The 23979-nt window shown below is 36.5% G+C and overlaps 1 protein-coding gene across 1 annotated transcript in view; it reads right to left on the bottom strand.

Annotated features, from left to right (window-relative positions):
- Positions 1 to 737: 737 nt before the first annotated feature.
- Positions 738 to 23979, bottom strand: part of LOC145685830 (uncharacterized) — an 85257-nt gene continuing 62015 nt past the window's right edge. Inside the window, exon 6 of the mRNA XM_081758420.1 lies at positions 738 to 1138. Coding sequence (XP_081614546.1) covers positions 925 to 1138 — 214 coding nt within the window. The 3' untranslated portion in view covers positions 738 to 924. The remainder of the gene's footprint in view (positions 1139 to 23979) is intronic.

The raw sequence follows: 23979 nt of genomic DNA, 5'->3' as shown, positions 1-23979 counted from the left end.
CATTTCTCGTATTCTCTCAGGCGAAGTCGTAGTGACTAACATCTTAACAACTCTTTCAGAGACATCGTATGTCTCGTCTCTCCCTTTCAATTGCTTTGTGTTTAGGAAGCATATTCATTCGGCACTACAGTCACACTCATATCACGCTATGCAATATCTTGCTTCATGTATACATGTGTTAGACCTCTGAGAACAGGAGTCTAGATTTTAGTTCATTTCCATCGACAACACAGTATCTTATGTTATTTTATCTATTTTATCCTTAAGTTTTCAAATCAGTGTATATTGAAAGAACTCCATGGTACTGTTTCTATTTCATTCAATGCCATCATTTAATCAGCTAGTTCTTTAACATGACCACAGTCAAGCCGATAACACCAGATCCTTGATGTTGAAGTAACACACTAGAGTAGTAATCATATTGGAACCATTGGCAAGTGTAAAAATCGAGTTCTATCAAGACCAAGGGCGCCGACTTCTCTGTAATTTTTTTTTGGGGGGGGGGGGACATTCAGATGCAGAAGGCATATATGAAGATTTTAAGACAAATTGTTTTCAAATTATGCCAAATATTGTATATTCTTAAATACAATAAGGGGGCCCCCTCAGCTCTCCAGGATCGGCGTCCTTGATCAAGACCATTGCTTTCGTTGTTATGGTTTCCTTATCTATCAGCCATGCTTTGTGGAGCTTCCTAACGTTTGCACTCTCTTTCTCAATGCAAATAAATAAGTTAGTCGACTCATCAACTACTTCCGTATATTCCCAGAAATAACGTTAGTGTGAGAACTAAAATTACAAGCTGTTCCCACTGTCGTTATTAAACTCTATTTACATTTCACAATGTTGGAATAACTTTATTTACACTCTTTTCTTCTTGTGGATACGAAGACATAATTTTACCAAAGAAGATACCATACAATATTAAAACGAACATAGTATCACATAAAATGCATGAAATATCGTAAGAAATAGGACTGACAATGCTAATTTGACACCACTTTGAGAACCCTTTTCCTCCTCCTGACACTGAAGGCTATCGAACATGTGTTTGGAATAGTTGTCGAAAAAGCTCTTATGTTCGGTGCAAGCGGCTTTCATAGAGTCTGCAGCGCAGTTACCATTTCTTTGTAAGAATCTGAAAATAGAACAAGTAGAATATATTAATCATGGAACGCAATTACGCAAATGGTTGGTTCATAGGGAGGAACTGTGCATTTTCTTTATTAGTAAAGAAATACGATTCTTGTACGGTAAATTTGAAGTTTTTGCTTTTCAGTTTTAGACCTACAAATTAGACTACTGTCTTTCTCTCTTGGCAGTTATCAAAAGAGAAACAATCAAGAATAGCGAATAGTTGTTAGATAGATAGATAGATAGATAGATAGATAGATAGATAGATAGATAGATAGATAGATAGATAGATAGATAGATAGATAGATAGATAGATAGATAGATAGATAGATAGATAGATATGGATAGATTTCGTATATAGATATTGATTCAGCATACGAAGAATATATTCCATCTTATCTCTACTAAAACCGAAAACGGTAAAAATCTACGAACTCCAGTTTCAATATTAATTTGCACTTCACAAAAACAGGAAATAATTTTCTGGAATTTAAGCGCTCCATATATCTATTACTGTAATTAACAGAATCTAATACGTAAATGTAAACTTGTTTCAGACTTGTAAACGGTGCTTTTTTTCAGAGTCGGAGAACTTTAAACTGCAACATTGTTTCTTGTAACAACTGATGTTACAGTTCTCCGTTGTTTTGAGGTTAGTTTGGTATGGCAATTCATCATGAATAGATTCACGCCGGAGTAGTGTTGTAAGATTTCCGGATTTTTTGAACCTGCTGGTAAACAACCGTTTTTTTTCTTTCTTTCCGGAAAAATTGGGAAAATAACAAAAATCTTTGTATTAGGTTAGTTTTACACGATCCGCTCGGGAGAGTAATGCTCCCGGAAGTACGTTTTTTTCAAGCGCTACTCTAGCCAGCTGTTTTACGCCCTATCCTAGCCAGTTGTTTTAAGTTGGTCACAAAATTTATATCATGGAGTACAATGGGAACAAAACGAGCTCTGCGGGGCTTCTAACCCGTTCCTACTACTATTACTACTTATCCGCATGAAAGTAAGTAAATCACTTTTTGAGTATTATTTTTATATTATTTTAATTTAAAAAGTGTTATAAAAATGTAAAAAAACTTCCCTCGGGCCGGGTTTGAACTCACGCCAAAAGAGAATGTCGTTTATGGCATACTGCGCTAGGCCACTCGGCCACGAAGACCTACAACAATATGTGTTTGATTTCCGCTATTTGAATGCAACGTGACAAGAAATGGATAACGCCAACCAATCAGAACTGTTTCTCGTTCCTACTTCCGGGAGCATTACTCTCCTGAGCTACTCCTAGTTTTACTAGTATGAAACTTTTTTTTTCGAACGTGTGAAATTTCAATATTGTGTTTATTTTTTAAAAAAAAAAAGAAGCATTCGAAAATAAAACTATTGTATTTATTCATGAAAATTAATAGTCTGCACTCATTTCCTTTATGTGCGTTTTAGTCGTTTACTCCTGGTTGTGCATTAATTACCAAACTTTTACAATTGCATACACATATACCATCATGAAGCATTTCTGTTTCAATAAAGAGGGCTCATGAATGAAACTGAGTTCTTAATATGCTCTTTGATCTGGTGAAATTTGGTTAATTTTAACCAAATTACTTCTTAAAAGAAAGAGCAGTAGGCAAATTTCACTATGCAGTAAGACATATAATTACTATTATTAAATATTCAAATACAGCTATTAACATAAACTTTATTTACAAAATTTGATATGTAAACAAATACCTATTTTCTAGTTCGACATATATATATATATATATATATATATATATATATATATATATATATATATATATATATATATATATATATACATATATATATATAAAAGGAAAGAGACTATCTTTGTAACTTAACAACTCTTCAACTACCAGACTGATCTCGATAAAAAATTTTCAACATAGAGAGGTTCGGACCTGGGATGGATTTTGTCATTTCACTTTTAAGTTGTAATTTGGAGGAAGGAAATACGGATATATATTGAAAATTACCCATCTTAGTTTCGAACCCACAGTTTCTGGTGTTGCTGAGATGAACAGTGACATTTTCAATGAAGCTTAAATTCAAATTCAGCACTGCAACTTAGAGGAAGAGGAGGTGAGATATATAAAATGATGGAAAATGACCGATATTAGTGTCAAATCGATATGTTTTCGGCGTTGCTCAGGTGAGATGAACAGTGACATTTTCGATGCAGTATAAATCCAAATTCAACGACGACTTTATGGAGGGGGAAGGGGATATATATATATATATATATATATATATATATATATATATATATATATATATATATATATATATATATATATATATAAATGATCGAAAAGAATGTTATTGTCGAATCCATACTTTTCGGGTCACTGAAATGAGCAGTGGCACTTCTAATGCCGTTTAAATTCAAATTCAGGGCCGTGACCTGGGGTGGGGAGAGGATATACAGGGTGTTTCAAAAAGACACGGCAAAAATTCAGGGGCAGATTCCTGATGGGTAGACAAGTAAAAAAGTTCGTATGAACATATGTCCGGAAATGCATCGTTACAGAGCTATAGCCACTGACACCACCCGACGGTGTGAAATAGTCACCTTCTGTCCAGAACTGTTTCCCGACGTATTACCAGAGTGTCGTGTGTGAAAGAATATGGAACACAGGTTCGAACGAAATTAATTATGCCGATTGCGCGTTGAATGGTACAAGAATCAGAAAAAAAGCACTCGCAAATAATGCATAATAATTGGTATTTTTAATGTCCGTATTGGAAAGTGCAACACTAATACAAATGGCAGTGAGAAAAGCAAAACGACACAGGGATAATCATAAAGTCCAAAGAACCAGCATCAAACAAGAGTTACAACCACAAACAGTAAATTGTGTGCATCACCAGCGCTACAAAATCGATACTGTAGTACCTTACAGTAAGTGCTGAAAATGTCTTTCTTCTGCCCGAATGCAAGCTGCAGCCCGTCGCCGCATGAATGAACGAACGCGTGCCCAAGTACAAGGGGTGTTCCGTAGTCGCTGGCAAGCTGCTTCGATACGAATACGAAGCGTCTCCTCAGTATCCACAGCAGATGCGTAGACCAACGGCTTTAAATGTCTCCACAGATCCCCTTTTTCCTGATTCTTGCACCATTCAACGCGCAATCGGCATAATTATTTTCGTTCGAACCTGTGTTGCATATTCTTTCACACACGACACTCTGGTAATACGTCGGGAAACAGTTCCGGACAGAAGGTGACTATTTCACACCGTCAGGTGGTGTCAGTGGCCATAGCTCTGTAACGATGCATTTCCGGACATATGTTCATATGAACTTTTTTACTTGTCTACCCATCAGGAATCTGCCCCTGAATTTTTGCCGTGTCTTTTTGAAACACCCTGTATATATATATATATATATATATATATATATATATATATATATATATATATATATATATATATATATATATATATATATATATATATATATATATATATACCAATAATCGACAATTACCCATATTAGTGTCGAATCCATAGTTTTTGGAGTTACTGTGATGAACGGTAACACTTTCGATTTCGTTTAAGTCAAACTTCAGGCCCGCGACATGGGTAGGAAGAGATATACTAAAATTCCTGAAAATGGCCGATATTAGTATCAAATCCATAGTTTTCGGGATCGCTGAGATGAGCAGTGACATTTCCGATGGCATTTAAATCCAAATACATTCCTACAGCTTGGGGGTGGGGGATATATATATATGTATATATATAATGATCGAAAATGACCGATATTCGCATTGAATCCATGGTTTTGGGGTCCTGAGATGAACATTAACATTTCCGTTGCTGTTTAAATCCAAATTCCGTGCCACAACTTGGGAGAGGGAGAAAGGCAGAGTATATAAAAAAATGATCAAAAATGACTGATATTAGTGTCGAATTCATAGTTTTTGGAATCCCTAAGTTCACCGGTGGTTTTGGTGCCCTTTATACCCAAAATGAAACGTATTCTCCTCATGCTAAATTTTAATATATTTGTCGCTGCTCAAATTTACGCACTTGTACGGTGTATGTGTGTATATGTAAGTAAGATCGTCTCTCTTTTTAAGTTGTTCGAAAAATATACAAATAATAAACAGAGATTTTTATCAGATATCAGAAAACTAAAAAGTAAAATTAAAAACTGTTGCTTTAAGTATTTTTTCTGTTAGCGAAATACGTTGTATCTGCAGACACGTTACAGAAAATAAGGTTAGCATCAGGCGAGGAAATAATTTTTAAATTGTATGTAAGTATTTTCCGGGTTTTGCCAATATTTCCGAACAAAAGATGTTTTTAATGTGTTCAACATTTCCGGAAATTTTACACAGCTCAAGGTATATACGTATCTCCATAAAATATGTATTTGATTTTAACATACTGGTATTAACTAAAATTATTCTGGCCTTGTTTTTTTAACACTTCCCTGCCATAAAACGGTAAATTTGTAAGATTACTTAAGACAATTTAAATGCGTCTATGTTAATTAATCTAACTAGTATTATATTTTAGTATCTTTTCTAGCCGTAAATCCATTCTATCACGGTGCTAACTTTAAAGGAGTGGTGCAAATATATTTGTTGCCACAAAATTTCACTAGTCTGGTACAAGAAACGTAACTACTCAATGATCTTAACTATAAACTATTAACTATAAAAAAGTTTTCATTTTAAAAGCATAATGTAGTAAACTATTCGAAAATTTCAATTTTTCCCAATTTTTTCGTTTTTTCCAAGCTCGGGAAAAAACTGTTTTTTTTTTTTTTCAAAATTTCAGTTTTTTTCCGTATTTTACAACACTACACCGGAGCAACGTTTACAAATTGTGGAAATTTATTTTAAAAACCATGGTTCAATTCGACAAACTCATCGTGCATTACGTGCATTTTACGATTCTTATAATCGTCCATCAGAGCGATTAATTCGAGAAACTATGGATCGTTTACGCAATACGTTTACTCTAAACGATCATACTCATCCCATAAGAGGTCGTACAGTACCGACATAGGCTACAATAGCGTACGCAGGAATTTGCTTGTGGAGAGGTCCAAACTCAATTTGAGGGTATTTTACTTTGAAATTCCTAAAATTGTCCCTAAAATTAGACTACATTTACACAAAAGTCGAAATTTCGGAGGGGCTGAACCCCCAGGACCCCCTGCGTACGTTCCTGCCGACATAACAAGCGATTGAGGGTGTTATCATTGGTCCATATGTCTTCAAAAATGATGCTGGTCAGATCATTACAGTCAATGGTGAGCGGTACAGAGACATGATTACCACCCGTCGCACGAGAACGTGAGTTCGTTTTCTAAAGATATGCCACATTGACTTGATCCCTAGTCTCCCGTTGCAAGCGCTGCTATCGGCTGAAGGAATTCCACTCGCTTTCTCTCGCTAGCAACAGCTGAACCCTTATTGGCTCAACGCGTGGGTGTGTGAGGGTGTGAGCTTTAGTTCGCATTTTTGCCACGGCTCAAGTCATTTTGGCAGCACAATAGTGGCGCTGCTGTTGTGTTTATGTTTTGACAATTGGTGAAGGGGGTGCTGGGAGGGAAGGCAAGAATGGTTTTCTGTATTCCTTTACAGGGTTGCCAGGACGTCTTCAGGTCAGGCAGCCATCTAGATATTTTAATGTTTGATTTCATATCAAATAGTTTTACATATTTCTCGCAAAACGACTTAAAATATGTACACACTACTCTCACGCAAATTTGGTTCTGTTCACATCTTTTGATTTGCTCCAAAAGCCTGAACAAAAAAAATCTCAAAAAACTATTACCTCTGTCGACCCTGCCATGTTGCTCCTACCAATTGTAAACAAGGAAGTTAGTTCCCAACTTTGCCGCATGCAGAGAAAAATCAGACGAGTAATACTAACGTTTTCGTGCCTCAATTGAAAGACATTAATATTGCAAACATGTGCTTTCAGCAGTACGGCGCCACATGCGTCACAGCGCGCCCCACAATTAATTTACTGAAAGAAACATTTGTCCAACGATTAATTTCACGAATTGGGCTTGGTAACTGGCCATCTTGTTCGTGCGATTCGACGCGATTACATTATTTTCCCTGGTGATATGTAAAGTCGCATATTATCGTCAAAAAACCAGAACCACTTGGAAGCCTACATTCGACACACTATTGCCAAGATACAGCCTGATTTACTGTTATGAGTGTGTGAACATTGGACCTTGCCATGTAGTGTTTCTTTCAGACGCGTTTTTTGGGGGGACTGCCCCCCCGGAGCTCTGAGTTTCTCCCCGGAGGAGATCGAAATAATATGTTTATAATATAATAAAAATAGAATAGTGCCAGCAGTGCTTCCCCCGGATCATTGTTTCTGAAAGAAACACTGACGTCATGTACGCGCCAGCCGCGGTCGCCACATCCCCGAAATCATATTCAAACATTAATGACATAATAATGATTGTCAAATAAAGCCAATTTCATGGATTTTAAAAACATTTCTCTGTGTTTTATTTGAACATAAAGTTCTCCGCCTGTAAAAATAACATCCATTACAAACATTGAATATTTGTGTTCGTATGAAGAGCTCGTAACCTTCGTCTTAACCTTGTTCTTTGTTCATATTTTATCTTACTTTGCAAACCCGTTAAAGTTCAATTATTTAATTATAACAAAACCTTTACACATCAATACTATGACTCTCCACCTTTTCTTTCAAGTTATATTATACGATTATTAATATTGTGAAAATCTTGACTTAGCGTAAAATTTTGTACTACAGAGTTTTCAATTTTTGAAAACAGACATCTATAATCCGGTCTTGAATATTATTGAGGGTTTTACTATTGGTAGAGATAACCTTCAAAGACTAGATAATAGCCTGTCTATTGGCCCGGTATCAATAGAGTCGCCATCCCCCTAGTAGTGAGGGATCATCACATTACCAAATTAACGTTTTATATTTAAAAAGAAAGACCTATAAGGAAGCTGTACTTCATGACATAAGATGATGCATATATACAGAGAATGATCTTATATTTTAGTACAAGATTTATAGCCTATAGTATTTTAATTCCAAGAAAAAAGTAATAAAATAAATAAAACAGGAAATTTGGGTGAAACTTTTATCATCAATTGTAGAAACATATCCTAGATGAAAACGACCCGCTCGGGAGAGTAATACTCCCGAAAGTACGTTTTTCCGCGCGCTACTCTAGCCAGCTGTTTTACACCCTATCCTAGCCAGTTGTTTTAAGTTGGTCACAAAATTTATATCATGGAGTACAAAGGGAACAAAACGAGCCCTATATCATGAAGTACAAGGGGCTTGAGGGGTTTCTAACCCGTCCCTACTACTATTACTACTTATCTGCACAAAAGTAAATAAATCACTTTTTTCAGTATTATTTTATTTTAATAAGTGTTATAAAAATGTAAAAACAGTAAAAAAAAAACTTTCCTCGGGCCGGGTTTGAACTCACGCCAAAAGAGACTTTTGTTACTAGCCACGAAGACCGACAGCAGTAAGCGTTTGATTTCTGCTATTTTAAGGCAACGTGGCAAGAAGTGGATAACGCCAACCAATCAGAACTGTGTTTCTCGTTTCTACTTCCGGAAGCATTACTCTCCTCAGATAGTCCTAGATGAAAACAGTTATGATACAATATCAGCTAGAACATTTCATAAGTTAGGTTGTATTTTCCGTGGATTTTTCGAATCAGCGTTTTGGATGATTAACGTAACTGAATACTTCATACCTTGGTTTACCCAAATCATTACACTTTTATCTTACTGAGAATAGCCATATAATAGGTGCTGGTTTACTTTTGGCGAACTACATTTTGAAGATTTACAGATTAAATTCAATATTTTACATGAAAACAGATATTTATAAAGAACAAGTTTCTGCAAGCACTAGAATAAAATGCAAGGTAATAATCCTGTATTTTATGTTTACAAGTGTAGGGTTACTAGTGTAAAATCCTTACAAGTAATTTACTACGGGTAAAATAAGTGAGTGCATATGAAAGATGACTGTATTAGAGACTATTCTCTACTGGTGGTGTATTTTTGCACAGTGTACAGAAGTTGTATTTTATATTTACAAGTGGAACGTTACTAGAATGAAACCATTACTAGTGCTATTGAAATTCGTATCATTGCCAAAACCCACTCGTTTCGACTATCCACGCTTATGCGTATACCCACCTTCGCTGACGTGTCTGCTCCATTCGGACGTAACCCCTTGCTAACGTTCAGGCCTCCACCTTTGCCCTGCTTCATTTGGTTAGATAGCATTCGTGCTTTTTACTAGCCACCTAGCACAGCTTGTTTTATGTTTTTTGCACTACACTTTTTATGCATACATCCGTACTTATACGTAAATCGTAAAAGAATTGTATTTTTCAACAATTGCTTATGATGGGCCCCTTGAATTTTAACTATGCCATGTGAGATATTTTCATGTTGTCCAGTGCAAAGGAAACAATAAGAAGGAAATTAGGGAAAAATTCTAATTTTTAAACAATTACTTCGAATGGTGCGCCCGAATTAAACGTGCACGATATAATCTAATGTTTCCTAAACGCCCTTCAATTTTATTACTAATACACACGTATTCCATATTTCGGTAATATTATCTATCTCTGTCTGCACAATAAATAATACTTTATTCCTTTTCCTTGTAAATACCCGTCGTATTATTTATACTTCTACCACGTGCTGTTTGCTGGGGATTTTATCATTACGCCTGATATCATATTTATCTATTTATTTATTAATTAATTAATTTATTGAACAAATTCTCAGATACAGCATAACCTTGCCATTTGAGACAGGGAAATGTTAACAAACAGGAAAAACATCAACAACCACAACAAAAACAGTGTCAACAAATAGTGCAAAAGTAATGTTATTTCGCCAAAACTCGTTTAATTGCTCTTTCAAACACCGGGTAGTTCGAAAAAATGTCCACGTCAGTTGTTAAAAGATTATAACAGTTCGGTATTCTGTAAAAAAAAAAAAAAAAAAGAGAGAGAGAGAGAGAGAGAGAGATACCTCTGTATAATAGCCAAACTAGGGCGTCAAGATGGATTAGGTGGGTGTTCCGGGTTATGCGGGGAGAGACACGTAAGGAAAATTCCTGGAGTAATGGAGTAATGTTTCTGATCTTAAGATTCCATTATCTATTACATGAAGAAGTTTCAGGTCAGAGTTATTTCTGCGTACTCCCGGAGTCTGGATATTAAGATATCGCAAGAGTTCCTCCTTAGGTAGTATCCGAAATGAGAAAATACGAAAGCATACTATTGCAATAAAGAAATTAAGAACAGAATCAATTCTAGAGAGATGTGTAATTGCGGCCATGGCCCATATCGGAGAGCAGTATTCGATCTTGGGCGCTATTAGAGTTTTATAAAAAGTTGCTAAAGATGAAACAGTGCGTAGCTCAGTAAATCGATAAAGAAGCCCCAAAATACGCATACAATTCTTAAGTACTGAGGAGATGTGGTCAGAGAATGTGAGTTTCGAATCAAAGATGACACCAAGATCATTATGACTAGCAGAATGTGTAATGCGGAAATCCTTGATGTGGTATGTCGAGGTAGCATTAGACTTTTTCAGTATAGTGGTAATACTGTCACATTTCTTGCTGTTAAGTTTCAAGTGCCATATTTTACACCAGCCTATAAGATAATTTATGTCTTCCTATAGGGCAATCGTGTCTTGGAGGCACGCTATTTCTCTGTATAACTTACAGTCGTCTGCAAATAGTAGAAGGCTACTAGGATGAGCTGATGGTATCTATAGGACGATGATGAGTTAAGTAACTCAATGTTAGTTTTAACAAAAAGCATCATGCGAAATATGTATAGTGAGGTTAAAGGCAAGATGTTGAGTTCCTTAAATATTGGCCTACACGTTCATTTTGGCCCCTCATATAGTTCTTATAACCTTTTTTGAATCATTAACAATATATTACCTTTTTGGGAACTTCTCCAGATAATTATGCCATATGTAAAGACTGAAAGAGTCCAAAATATAAGTTACGAAGCGTGTCTAGATTGGAAACATGTTTGATAGATTTTATAGCATAGAGCATTTTATTCATCTTTTGGATCAATGAAAATATAGGTGTTGCCCAAGAAAGATTGTGATTTAGCCAAAGTCCCAGAAATTTAGTTGAGTTTGAATACATTATTATTTATTAACATTATATCAATATCTACGCAATGCTTATTATGAATGTGATGGAAATTTAGAGCTGTAGATTTGTCTGTGTTTAATTTTAGCTTGTTTTGGGCAAACCCGTTTTCCAAACTGCTGATTGTCTCAATTTTATCGCGGATAAAATTATAACTTGTGTATGTTAGACTTGTATCATCAGGATACATAATTGTGTTTGCTAATGTTACGTCATTTGACAAATCATTTACATATATAACGCAAATGATATGGGTCCTAATATTTATCCTTGAGGAACACCAGTAGAAAGACTTTTAAATTTTGATTTAAGAGATGCATCAGCTGAGTCTAACACAAATGATATTTTAACAGCATGGGCGAGATTTAAATACGGATTTAATCCATGAGTTGACAACTTCTATAAAACCGTAACCGTTAAGTTTATGGATAAGAATGTTATGAGGGACACCGTTGGAAGCTTTGGATAAATCCAAAAACATTCCCACGCATTTTTCGCCTTTGTCCAGGGCCTTCCTTGACATCATTGACATATTTATAGTTAGCAATTTCAGTTCCTTTGTATTTTGAAAACCAACCTCTGTGAGTGAAATTACATTATGTTTGCATAAAAATGGTATCATTTGGTTGAGAATAGGTTTATCAATGATTTTTGAAAAAGAAGACAACAAGGAAATTGGTCTGTAATCTTCTATAATTGTTTTCGCTCGCTTCTCGAATAATGCTTTCACCTTGGCGTATTTTAACTTCTCTGGAAATATACCTGTCTGAAAGGACATATTAATGAAGTAGGACAACAGTTCCGAGATGTGAAAATGTATTTTTTTGATAATAGCTATTGGTATTTCATCCAGACCAGAAGACCATTTTGATTTTAATGCCATTATTATATTATATACTTTTCTTGCTGAGGTGGGGCGTAAAAACATGATACTGATACTTGTATTTATCTTGCAAATGTTTGGGAGCGGTTTATCATTAGGAATGTGCTTGTTATGAATACCTGTGTAATAATCATTGAAGGTGTTTACAATATGGGCTGGATTTGTAACTTTGTTCCCATTAACCTCTAATTTAGTCGAGAAGATAGTAATGGTAAAATTCGCTATACCGTACCACATGATATAAAGTTTTTTCTTTGCTTTTTATTATAAATTGGAATGTTCTCTTTCAAACTCCGACCCGATTGATGCCACCTTGGCATCCTCGGGCAATTTTCAATAGTACGTCATAAATGACGTCACTATTTCACGCCTTTAATTTACGTAGTAAACGCTAATGGATGAGTTAAAATCTCAGTAACACAGCAAGCGTACACATTAAAATACAATTTTTGGAAGGATACATGTAGTCAAAACTTTCTACAATTTGGAACATTTTGGTGACCATTCCTGGCATGGGAACAATATACTGATGTCACAATTTTGGTAAAATATTCATTCACTTTGATAATTTGCTATGAACAAGGTATTTAAACAAATTGGACCAAACTAAAGGAAATGGCAAAGACAAATATAAAATAAATATTTCTTATACATGAAAGCACTTAAGTAAAACTTGTAAAAAGATAAAAAGTGAGATAAGGGTGTTTATGCTACGCTAATATGTACAATGTACAGGAATCATATAAACCTCATGACACGAGACGATGATATGGATTAACAATAACACTTCTCAAAGGTTCATCTTTGCATAATCTCTTACTCAGTGACACGCTACAGTAACGCCTATGTATTACCGCGTTCCAAAGGAACCGTGCGCACCCTTTGTGGCTATCACGGAAGGTCATACTCTCAATAATATAATCAAAATTTCAGAGAATATTTCTCAAGCTTTAGAAATGGACATGCAGTGGTTGCAAAATATTAAGACTGGTGACGATATACAATGGTCGGGGTACATGAACAAAATTGCCAGACAGACAAACTATACTTCAACTCCAGCACGCTATATGTTTGGATCACTTATTGATTCTCCACTTTCCTATCCAGATACTGTTCTTAAAACGTGTTATGTGGAAGAAGTTGTCAGAGAAAAATATATCCATATACATATCACAGTAGACAATACACAGTAGACATACATGCAAATACACGAAGTTATAACGAAAATCAAGTGCTCTGATATTGAGCGCTGGCATCACTTTGTTGCTAGAACAGGTATGATGCACATACTAATGTCATTCATTGGATCCATTGAATATCTTATGAGAGTCAGCAGTTTAGAGGAATTGCTACAATCAGCATTTAGAGGTGTGAACAACATGTTTTCCGTAAACGTATGGGTGAGAGCAGCGCGAGGATTGTGTATGGTGGCATGAGTTCTTTTTGAGAACTTTATTCACAATGGCACTTACACAGAAGAAGAGTTACAGTGTAGACTTGACAAAGCAAGGCAAAACGCAACTAGTCGTTTGTGGTATAACATGTTAATCATCCCTTTTGTCATTATTCAGTTGCTTATTAGATCACAAAGAGAAGGTGACTGGTTAATTGAGCTGTACTGTCTAAAGCGTAGGGTTCCATATTTTTTTACAGCTGCACATTTCAACTATGCTAGATACATAACATGGCATATTATTGAGATGGAAAATGCTCTCCCTTCCGAGATTAAAGGCACTCTCTTAAAAGGAAAAGAGAGTTTGCCACCATAGAGCTGGATTTGTTTAATGGTGTTCAGTATGATTAGTTTGGAGAACAAACTTATATTAGAAACGTTAAGGCAAAAGGAGGTCTTATTTGGATGACTATTTCTTCAGATCAAGTGTTCAGATGGATTCTTTCTTATCATATCTGCAATACTGTATCCATATCAATGGACCGGAAGGAAGAGGATTCGAAAGAGAATACTCATAAATTGGAGGGAACCAGCCTTATAGTTCTTGATCAAAATGACCGAGAGAAGATAAGAAAAGCTTTCTAACCAAGCATTCATCCAGTAAAGATTGAAATTAATGATATTGTTAACCTCAGTACTGGACAGACAGGCGACGTTAATGTAAATGTACAAGATGTTCTGGAGATTGGTGATAAAATTATTTCAGATTTCGAAAATAATTTGCCGCATGGATTCCACCACAGCCTAAGAAAAAAGTTTACTACCATTTCGTCACTGGAAAAGAAAGTCAAACTTGAAAAGAAGGAATGTTATGATGTTGAAAAAGTATACAGCTGCTTATAAGTTATATCGCAGAAGAGTCAAATGGATCTCTCATATACTATTCTTAATTTTGAAACATCTCCTTTACCATTTAGTATTTTTGATGAGCATGGGAACATGAGGAAAGCCGATAAAAGTAATAATGTTATACCGTCGTGATGTCATTGTTGTGTTTGATAAATACATTGATCAGCTAAAACATTATGACCACTTACGTCATAGTCGGCATGTCCACTTTTGGCAAGGATAACAGCGGCGACACGTCTTGGCATGGAAGCAATGAGTTCTTGGTAGGTCGCTGAAGCGAGTTGGTACTACATCTGCACAAACAGATCACCTAATTTCCGTACATTCCGAGGAGGGGGACGATGTGCTCTGACGGCACGTTCAATAACATCCCAGAGGTGTTCGATTGGGTTCAGATCCGGAGAGTTGGGGGCAGCACATCAATTTGAACTCGTCACTGTGTTTCTCTAACCACTTCATCATACTCCTGACTTTGTGGCATGGCGCATTATCTTGAAATATGCCACTATTGTTGGGAAACATGGCCATCATGAAGAGATGTACGTGGTATACGCCTCGGCCGTCATGGTACTGTGCACAAGCTCCACTGGACCCATGTATGCCCATGTGAATGTTCTCCAGAGCATAATTGAGCCGCCACAGTCTTGTCTCCGTCAATTAGCTGTTCCTCTGAAAGGCGACGAATTTGCACTCTCCCATCGACATGAGGAAGAAAGTATCACAATTAATCAGACCATGCAATCCTTGCCATTGCGCCAAGGCTCAGTGCCGATTGTCACGTGCCCATTTCAGTCGTAGTTGCCGATGTCGTCGTGTTAACTTTCACATGGATGGGTCGTCGGGTGCGGAGGTCCATCATTAGGAGTGTTCGGTGTACTGTGTGTTCAGATACACTTGTACTCTGCCCAGCGTTAAATGTGATAATAGTTTCGCCACAGTTCGCCGCCTGTCCTGTTTTACCAGTCTGCCAGCCTACGACGTCCGACATCTGTAATGAGGGGACCGCCAAGCCCCTCGATGTTTGGACGTCATTTCACCTTGCTTTCGCCACTTCTTGAAGACACTCACCACAGCACTCCTCGAACACAGGATAAGTCGTGCAGTTTCCGAAATGCTCGTGCCGAGCCTCCGGATCATTACAATCTGCCCTCGGTCAATCTCAGATGGATCGCGCGCCTTGCTCATTCTACACACGGCCAGCACGTTCACTGGTACTACATGCGCCGTACTGTGTCTGACTAGCAGGCATTCCTCGTTAGGTGACGCTGCTTCGCCTGGACGGGTTTATGTCGATAGTAAGCAGATGGTCATAATGTTCTGGCTGATCAGTGTATATGTCACAGTCTATTAAGATTCATGAATGCAAAGGACATATACATTTCTCCTTGCTATCTCCTTTAGTTTGGTTCAATTTATTTAAATGTTTTGTTCATAGCGAATTATTAAAGTGCATTTTCAAATGAATACTTTTCCAAAATTGTGGCGTTACTATATTGTTACCATAGCAGGAGTAGCCACCAAAATGTTCCAAATTGTGGAAAGGTCTGACTACATGTACCCTGCCAAAAACTGTGTGGTTGCTGTAGTACAGAGATTTTTAACTCATCCATTAGTTTTTACTATGTAAATTAGAGGTGTGAAACAGTGACGTCATATCTTAAATAATATTGAAAATTGCCCAAGGAAGCCAAGGTGGCATCAATCGGAATCTAAAAAAGAACATTCTATTTTATAATAAAAAGCAAACAAGAAAACTTTATACAGTATGGTACGGTTCCCCCACAAATCTGCCCGACTAATTCAGTAATTTCATTTTTCGTCTTGGTGCTATGTTTTAACTCTGTGTTTACTACCTTTCACATAGCTGCGGGTTTGTTTTCACTATTGTCTACATAATTCGAGTAATGGGATTTCCTCCTGGCAAATTTAAGTAGCTTGCTATAAATGCTTTTGTAGCATTGATAATATCCTTGCATTTCTCGAGATAGAATCCCTTTAGAGACCTTAGTGCCTTATTTGATGTTTTAATCCTTTAACTGCCACAATGTATTAGCAGAAACTATATCCCTGGGCCCAAAACGTAATTTTGATTTTCTCGCTTTATTTGTTCCGATTCTGCGTACTGCATGTATACAATCTTCGAAAACCAGAAAAAGGTGTGAGGCATAACGTTGATGGATCATCTCGGTTAAAGGGTTAATACCGGTTGTTGCCATGTATTTTTTTATTATATGTAGAAGTAGAAAGGGTATGCTTTTTTTTAAACACTTCATTGAAATAAGTTACGAAGATATTGTGAAAGCCATCAAATGCATTATTCATGTTAATAGAAGTGTATACAAGTTCCCAAGTTTCGTTACGTAAACGAGAAATATTATCTACATTTTCTTCTATTCCCTTGCACTTTTCATTATATCATTTCAAACAGTATTCTTAACTCGCGGCAGATTGATTAGTTGCATCAAAGTCAATAATAATGGGTCTAGGAAAATTCGGTGCACAGAAAACTCGGTGTGGGGAAAGTTAGGTGTAGGGTGGATTCGGTGTAATACGTATTGATAATATTATCTCTTACGATAATTTATAAAACTTCATATTGTGGAAACGAAAACACCATAAAATTCACCGAATGAAATGTTATTACGTATTACAATCAATCTGACACGTTTTGTCAGAAATAAAGCAGTCAGAACTAGAAGTTGAGAGAATAAGAAAATAAGAATAAGAAAAAGAATTCAGAGAATAAGATGAATAAAGAGTAAAAATAACAACTTCTGTAAAGTCCTGAAAATACCTTCCATATAGTACACCATAGAACATGTGTACATATGTAAGATGTACAAATATATTAATCAAAAAGTCTTAGTGGGATGGTCAACATAAAGTTGGATGGTTTTTATCAGATAATAGTTGTAGAAAAGTATTGAGGTTGGGAACAAAGACTAAACTAATAAATAAAAGTAACAAGTTCAGTAGAATATTTACTACATCCTGAAAACACCTACACTATACGTTATGCATAATATATACATAATAAAAGTGAAGTTGAGAACTATTTCTCAAAATGGCAAATTATAGGCCACTCCTCTCAAATATTGAACAATGTTATATTCAAAAGTGGTTGCAAGCGATTCCGATCTGGAAGTGGTACATTTGTATTTCTTATTATTATTAAGGGAGTGACCTGCACGTAACCATTCACTTTGAAATGTCACTATCGCCTACGAACTTTGCACGACATCCAGCAATTTCCGTATTGATGGATGGCTGCTACCAATTTGTGTCGAAACCCCGATGCCAAGATTCAACAGCATTGTTTCTTTTTGGAAGACCTCTGGTAGCAGAAGAAAGTATGAACTTAAAACTAATACCTCCTTTATCCTGAAATTTAAGTTTGTAGAAGATGCTACGGTCTACTACAACAAATCTTTCTTTACACTTACCATTCCCGACAATGAGTTTTCTGTACACCAAATTTTCAATGCACCGAATTTTCTTACACGAAGTTTTCCTACACCAAATTTTCCTGCTCCCAATAATAATAACTTATGATTAAACAACGTATACTACCAAAATATTATCTTCAGTTCTAAAATCATGCTTTCATATATCTAAAATATCAACATCGTTAACTCAATATCGATATTTGGTCTAAAATTGGAGTTAATAGCAAGTTAATTCTAATTGACTTGGCAATACAAACCATGAAGGTAAATACATGTCCACAATCGAGTACCTCGTTTTTGTCTAAATTGTGATAAAAGTATAAAAAGAAGCCCTGTAGGTCTTCTAACCTCCTTCGCTCGCTGCCGGTCACTCAGCTATATTTTATGAAGTAATTCTGCCCTTCCGCGCCCTCGTAATTAGAATTTATTCTTAAAAAATCTTGCGAAGAGCATGAATATTAATCAACCTTGAAAATCAAAATTTTCGTAATATGTATATGTGGGCCTAATATGATTCCAACGAGGTTCTATCTAAACATAGGATTTTAAGAAGCATTCAACTTTAAATTTTATGTTTTAAATAAAATCATTTTATATCAGTGGCAGGACATTATAGGGGGAGAGAGAAATAAAAGTCTCTCCCAACCAAAACTAGAAATCAGTGTTGTCCTTCTTCACAAATAAGCTTTTCCTATCTCTATTGTACCTGGTAAATAAATTTTCTTTTAAAGTGCTTCTCCAATAAATTATTCGATTAATGTACTTCTAACAACTTTTCAAATCTATTATTCTTGGATCAGTTAAACGTTTATATTAATATATCTTGCTTTTTGTATTTCGATTCGAAAACATTTTGCACTTTGTCTGAAAATTATATCTTTCGATACAGACTAATGTCCACATCGCCATTTACTAAAATTTGTATATTGTAATGCGGTGCTGCTGCACAATAGCGGGCAATTACATAATGGTAATAGCATTATTCGAATTCAATTATCAAGTGTCTAAAAGTGTAAGGGACTTTGATGCCTCCGGCAAGAGCGCTGATTCTGGGGCCTGCGACCTCCAATGCACATGTGGGGCACCGCATTGTAATTACGAATATACAATATTTGGCATAATTTATTTTAATTGTCTTAAAATCCTCGTATATGCATTCTGCAACCAAACACACATCTGAATTGGTCCCCCAAAGCTACAGAGAAATCGACGCCCTTGGCCTCCGGGTCCATAGCATTCCATGAGACTATAAATCAAATTTATGTAGTGGAAGATTACAAGTTGTATGAATTTAACATTCAGATTCGGTTTCGTTTCATATTTCGTTGCTATGTAGTGTCAAAATTAAGATGGCGCTTACTAGAGCTGAGAAGTTTTTGTGTGCTATAATTTGACAACACGCGGAAAGCAACAGATGTCAAACGAAAATTTAGAATGAAGTATAGGAAAACAGTGTCATCCTGCAATTTACAATAATGTAAAATTTATTGCAACTGGATGTTTGTTTGTGGAGAGCCAAGCGTGTGTGCAAGGAACATTTGACGAATGAGAGAAATATTGTCAAGGAATCGGAACAAATCTGTACGCACAGCTGCACGTGAGCTGCAAATGACATCACTAACTGTGTGGTGTTCTCCGTAAAACATTAAAACATCAGATCCCGTACAAACTGTAGTTAGTTCAAAAGCTATACCTTCAAGACAAAGAAAATAGATTCCACTTTTTCTGTGCATTGCAGCTGAAAGAAGATAATTTTAAGAATTCGATATTCTTTCTGATGAAAATAAATCATATATATGGAACTTACAGAACTATAAATGCATCATACCAAATCTGAAATATTTACTTGATTCAAATGGCGCGTTAATATGTATAAATTTCCTTTTGTCACTGATGCGCAGCATTTGCAACTCGAGAAAACGAACGAAAACAAAAACGAGTCAATTGAGACATATAAGTACATTGTGGTTTAAGATTACTCGATTGATGCAGATTCCTGCATCTTTCTTCTTATGCATTTCTTCTTGATGAGGGCGTCACCTATGGTGTTTTATTTGAAGCTAGTCTCCAGAAGTCTGTTACCACGGCATGGCGCGTCCTCAGGTTGCGGATCGAGGAGAAGGCCTCTATATAGAGAGATTAGCTGCGAATATACTGAAAAACCAGTCGCGGACAGCCGGCAAGGAATGATCCTAAAGCTTGGGGGTTTGGGTAAAGCTAACAACCTCATCCTGTAAAAAAAGGTACTTGTTCAGAATCATTCACAAAAGCCTCGGACAACGACTGATAACTTGGCACGACCTCAGTAAAAGAAACTGGATATGAGATTTGGAACATGGAATATTAGAAGTCTTTATAGGACAAGCGCGTTAAAATCCGTAACGAGTGACTTAGAGAAATACAGGATGAACCTAGTAGGAGTTCAGGAAGTTAGGCGGGAAGGAAATGGAATTGTGAATTCCGGAAATTTTACGTTCTTTTACGGGGAAGGAAAAATCACCAATTAGGACCAGGGAATCACAAACCAATATTACCAGCAATTAAGCGGATTGAATTTGTTGCTGACAGATTTTCTTTCATTGCTCTTAAGGGTCGGTCGTGTGATATTATTGTTTTAAATGAACCAACAGAAGATAAGGATGGTGATATAAAAGACAGTTTTTACGAAGAATTGGAACATATTTGAACAACTCCCGCGATACCATATGAAAATTTTGTTATGGCATTTGAATGCAACCGTAGGACAAGATGATATTTTCAAGTCGATTAAATTGAACGAAAGTCTGCATAAGGAAAGTAATGACAATGGTGTTAGACTCGTAAACTTTGGAATAAACACGTAAACCTAATCGTGAAGAGAACAAAATTCCCACATTACGACGTTCAAAAATACACTTGGACCTCACAAGACGGAAAAACACAAACTGATCATGTTTTAGTATATAGAAGAAGGCAATCTAGCATAATTGATGTCCGTTCGTTTAGAGGGGCTGATTGTGACCTTGATCACTCCTGGTAGCAGCATCAACTATTTATTGATTTTAGAAAGGTCTATGACTCGGTTAGGAGACAAACATTATACAACGTTCTTACAGAACTTGGAATACCGAGAAAGCTAATTAGATTAATTAAGGTATGTTTAAATGAATCCCAAAGTAAAGTATGGATAGGAAAATTTTGGGCCACGAGTTTTCACGTGGAAAATGGCCTGAAACAAGGAGATTATTATTTAACTTTGTTCTGGAATACGCTATAAGGAAAATCAAAGATAGCAACCAGGGCCTAGAGTCGAACGATGTTCACCAGGTTATGGCATATGCTGATGATGTAAATTTAATAGGGGATGATAGGGAAACAATTGAAATAAATGCAGAGATATTATTAAACGCTTGCTGGGACATGGGTTTAGAAGTAAATGCAGAGGAAACTAAATACATGGAAGTGCGTCGGGACCGTATTACAGCAAATTATGGATGCGTTAAAATATTAAATAATGCTTTTGATAAAGTGGGTACTTTCACATATCTAAAATCAATATTAACAGACGAAAACAACAATGATGAAGAAATTAAATGTCGACTAAAAGCAGGAAATTCGTGTTATTATTCAGTCAAAATCTCTTGTCGTGGCGAATTCTGTCGAAGAATTTGAAGCTTAAAATATATAAAACGATAATCATGCCTGTTGTTCTGAATGGTTGCAAAACATTTTCGCTTACTCTGAGGGAACAACATAGACTGAAAGTATTTGAGAACAAGATTCTGAGAAGAATATTCGGACCCAAGAGAAACGGGAGTGGGGAATGGCAGAAATTCATACCGAGGAATTACACAAATTATACGGTTTACCAAACATTGTTAGGGTCATCAAGTCCAGGAAGCTTACTAGGCAGGTCATGTACTTAGGATGGAAGAAAAAAACGCTTTGAAAGTCTTGACTGGAAGACCAATCGGAAAACGACCATTAGGAAGACCAGGGCGCAGATGGGAGGACAATATTAAGATGGATCTCGGAGAGATAATACAAAGTAAAAACTGGATCCAGTTAGCTAAGGATGGAGAGCTTTTGTGAATGTGGCATTGAACCTCCAGGTTCCATAGGACATAGAGTTAGTCTCCAGCAATTTCTGCGCATGTTCAACTGGTTTTCGTGTTGTTATGAAGTGAACCATAATTCTAAGGGTGGGGCGTTTTGCACTTTTGTTGGAAATTCGATTACGGTTAGTGCGGAAAAGTGTCATTAGTGGCTCCGACCTTAGTGATTTTTTAAATTTTTTTTGGACAACCCTTTACCTTGCCACAACGGTCTTGAAGTTTTTAAGTCTGTAGTTAGGCAACACGCACAACACCAATGACAGAAAACTACTTGTAGTAGTTTTTAGAATCACCTGATGGCTCTAATACAATTATTTCATTAAAAGAAACTTGTATCAATGCCAGTAAATACTTTTAAAATGTTTATGGGTCAAAGTACAGTCATATTAGCTCAGTTGTTGGAATTAATGTAATGGAATTAGTGCACTTGATATAACACGATTTATTTTTGACAACTTTTCGCTTGTTAGGTATACCGACAGCAAATGCCATCTAATGGCAGGCTACACAACTTCGTGGTTGCTTACTTTGGCCACGCTGTTCGAGCGTCATCGCAGCATCCGGCTCCGTCCAGAAGATTCACGCACCTCCCGCTCGCCTCATTGGCTCCAGAACCCACACCGACGTTTCTAGAATATTCTCGCTCGAAGTTCGGCGGTGGTATAAATATTGCGTACTTCGGCCAACCAATCCAACAGGCCAGTTTATTGCAGCTTAAGCTTTAACGGTTTTAGTTCGCTACTGTTTCTGTTAAGACAGAGACTTTGTAAAGTTACATTCTTACCAACGCGGGAAGTGTGAAACGAGGTTTATTTGGCACTCCAAGTGAAATGAGTGAAGTGCAGTTACCCACGTACGCTGACGTTATTTTCAAGAATTTTTCAGATCTCTTGTTAACACAGGAGGAGGGGGTCCAGAGGGTAATATGTAAAAAAAAAAAAAAAAGGATATTTATAACAAATCCCTTTTTCACGATTTTCAGGTCTCAGATACACGATGGAGACATGAAAATGGTACCGATTGAAGGGCTGTTCTAATCTAAAGAGAATAAGGTACAAACCATTACCCTAGGATATATAGGGATGTATCAGGAAATTTTTCCCTGAGATCCAGTTTTACACAGAAATTTATGGTATTGTGGGCATATTATTTTTTGATGCGTTTGGTTTTGCAGCTAGAAGACTGAAATTTTACACATACATTTCGTGCACGCCTTAGTATTTTTCGGATTTGTTTCAAAATTCTGGGTTAACACAGGGGGTCAAGAGGGGCAAAAAAGTAAATATTAAGGATATTTTTAACAATACTTTTTTCGCTATTTTCCTGCCTCAGATACTCGTACACGATGTAGGCATGCAAATGACGCCGTTTGAAAGGCTATTCTATTCTGAAGAGAATGAGGTACGAACCATTACTCTAGGATAAATAGGGGTGTCTCAGGAAATGTTTACCTGAGATACTGTTTTATAAAACCAGGGTCGTCATTTGGGAGGGAAGGGGCAAAGGCCCCCCAAGAGTTTGAGAAAGGCATGTACTTTAATCAATTGAGTACTTATATACTAATACAAAACGTGGAAGTCTTATATCGTGGTGCTCTTGCCCCCCTCAAGCGAAGTCTCAAATGACGCCCCTGTTTTCTACGGGAATTTATGGTATTGTGGGCATATTATTTTTTGGCGGGCTTACTGTTGCACCTAGAAAACTGAAATTTTGCACACATTCACTGCAAGCGTTAATATTTTTCAGATTTGTTTCAGATCTCCAAGTTAATACTATGGTGGGCACAAAAACCAGTTTTTTGGTTTTCTCCAAAACCGGTTCGGTTTTTCACTGGATCCGGTTTCGGTTTTATTCAAAACCGGTTCCGGTTTTTTTTTCAAATTTCTTCTATTTCTGACAAGAATAGTGTTTCGT

The sequence above is a fragment of the Thermobia domestica genome, chromosome 5 (assembly GCF_964235325.1).
Source record: "Thermobia domestica chromosome 5, izTheDome1.hap1.1, whole genome shotgun sequence".
Classification (NCBI taxonomy): Eukaryota; Metazoa; Arthropoda; class Insecta; order Zygentoma; family Lepismatidae; genus Thermobia; species Thermobia domestica.
This window is presented reverse-complemented; position numbering and strand designations above follow the sequence as displayed.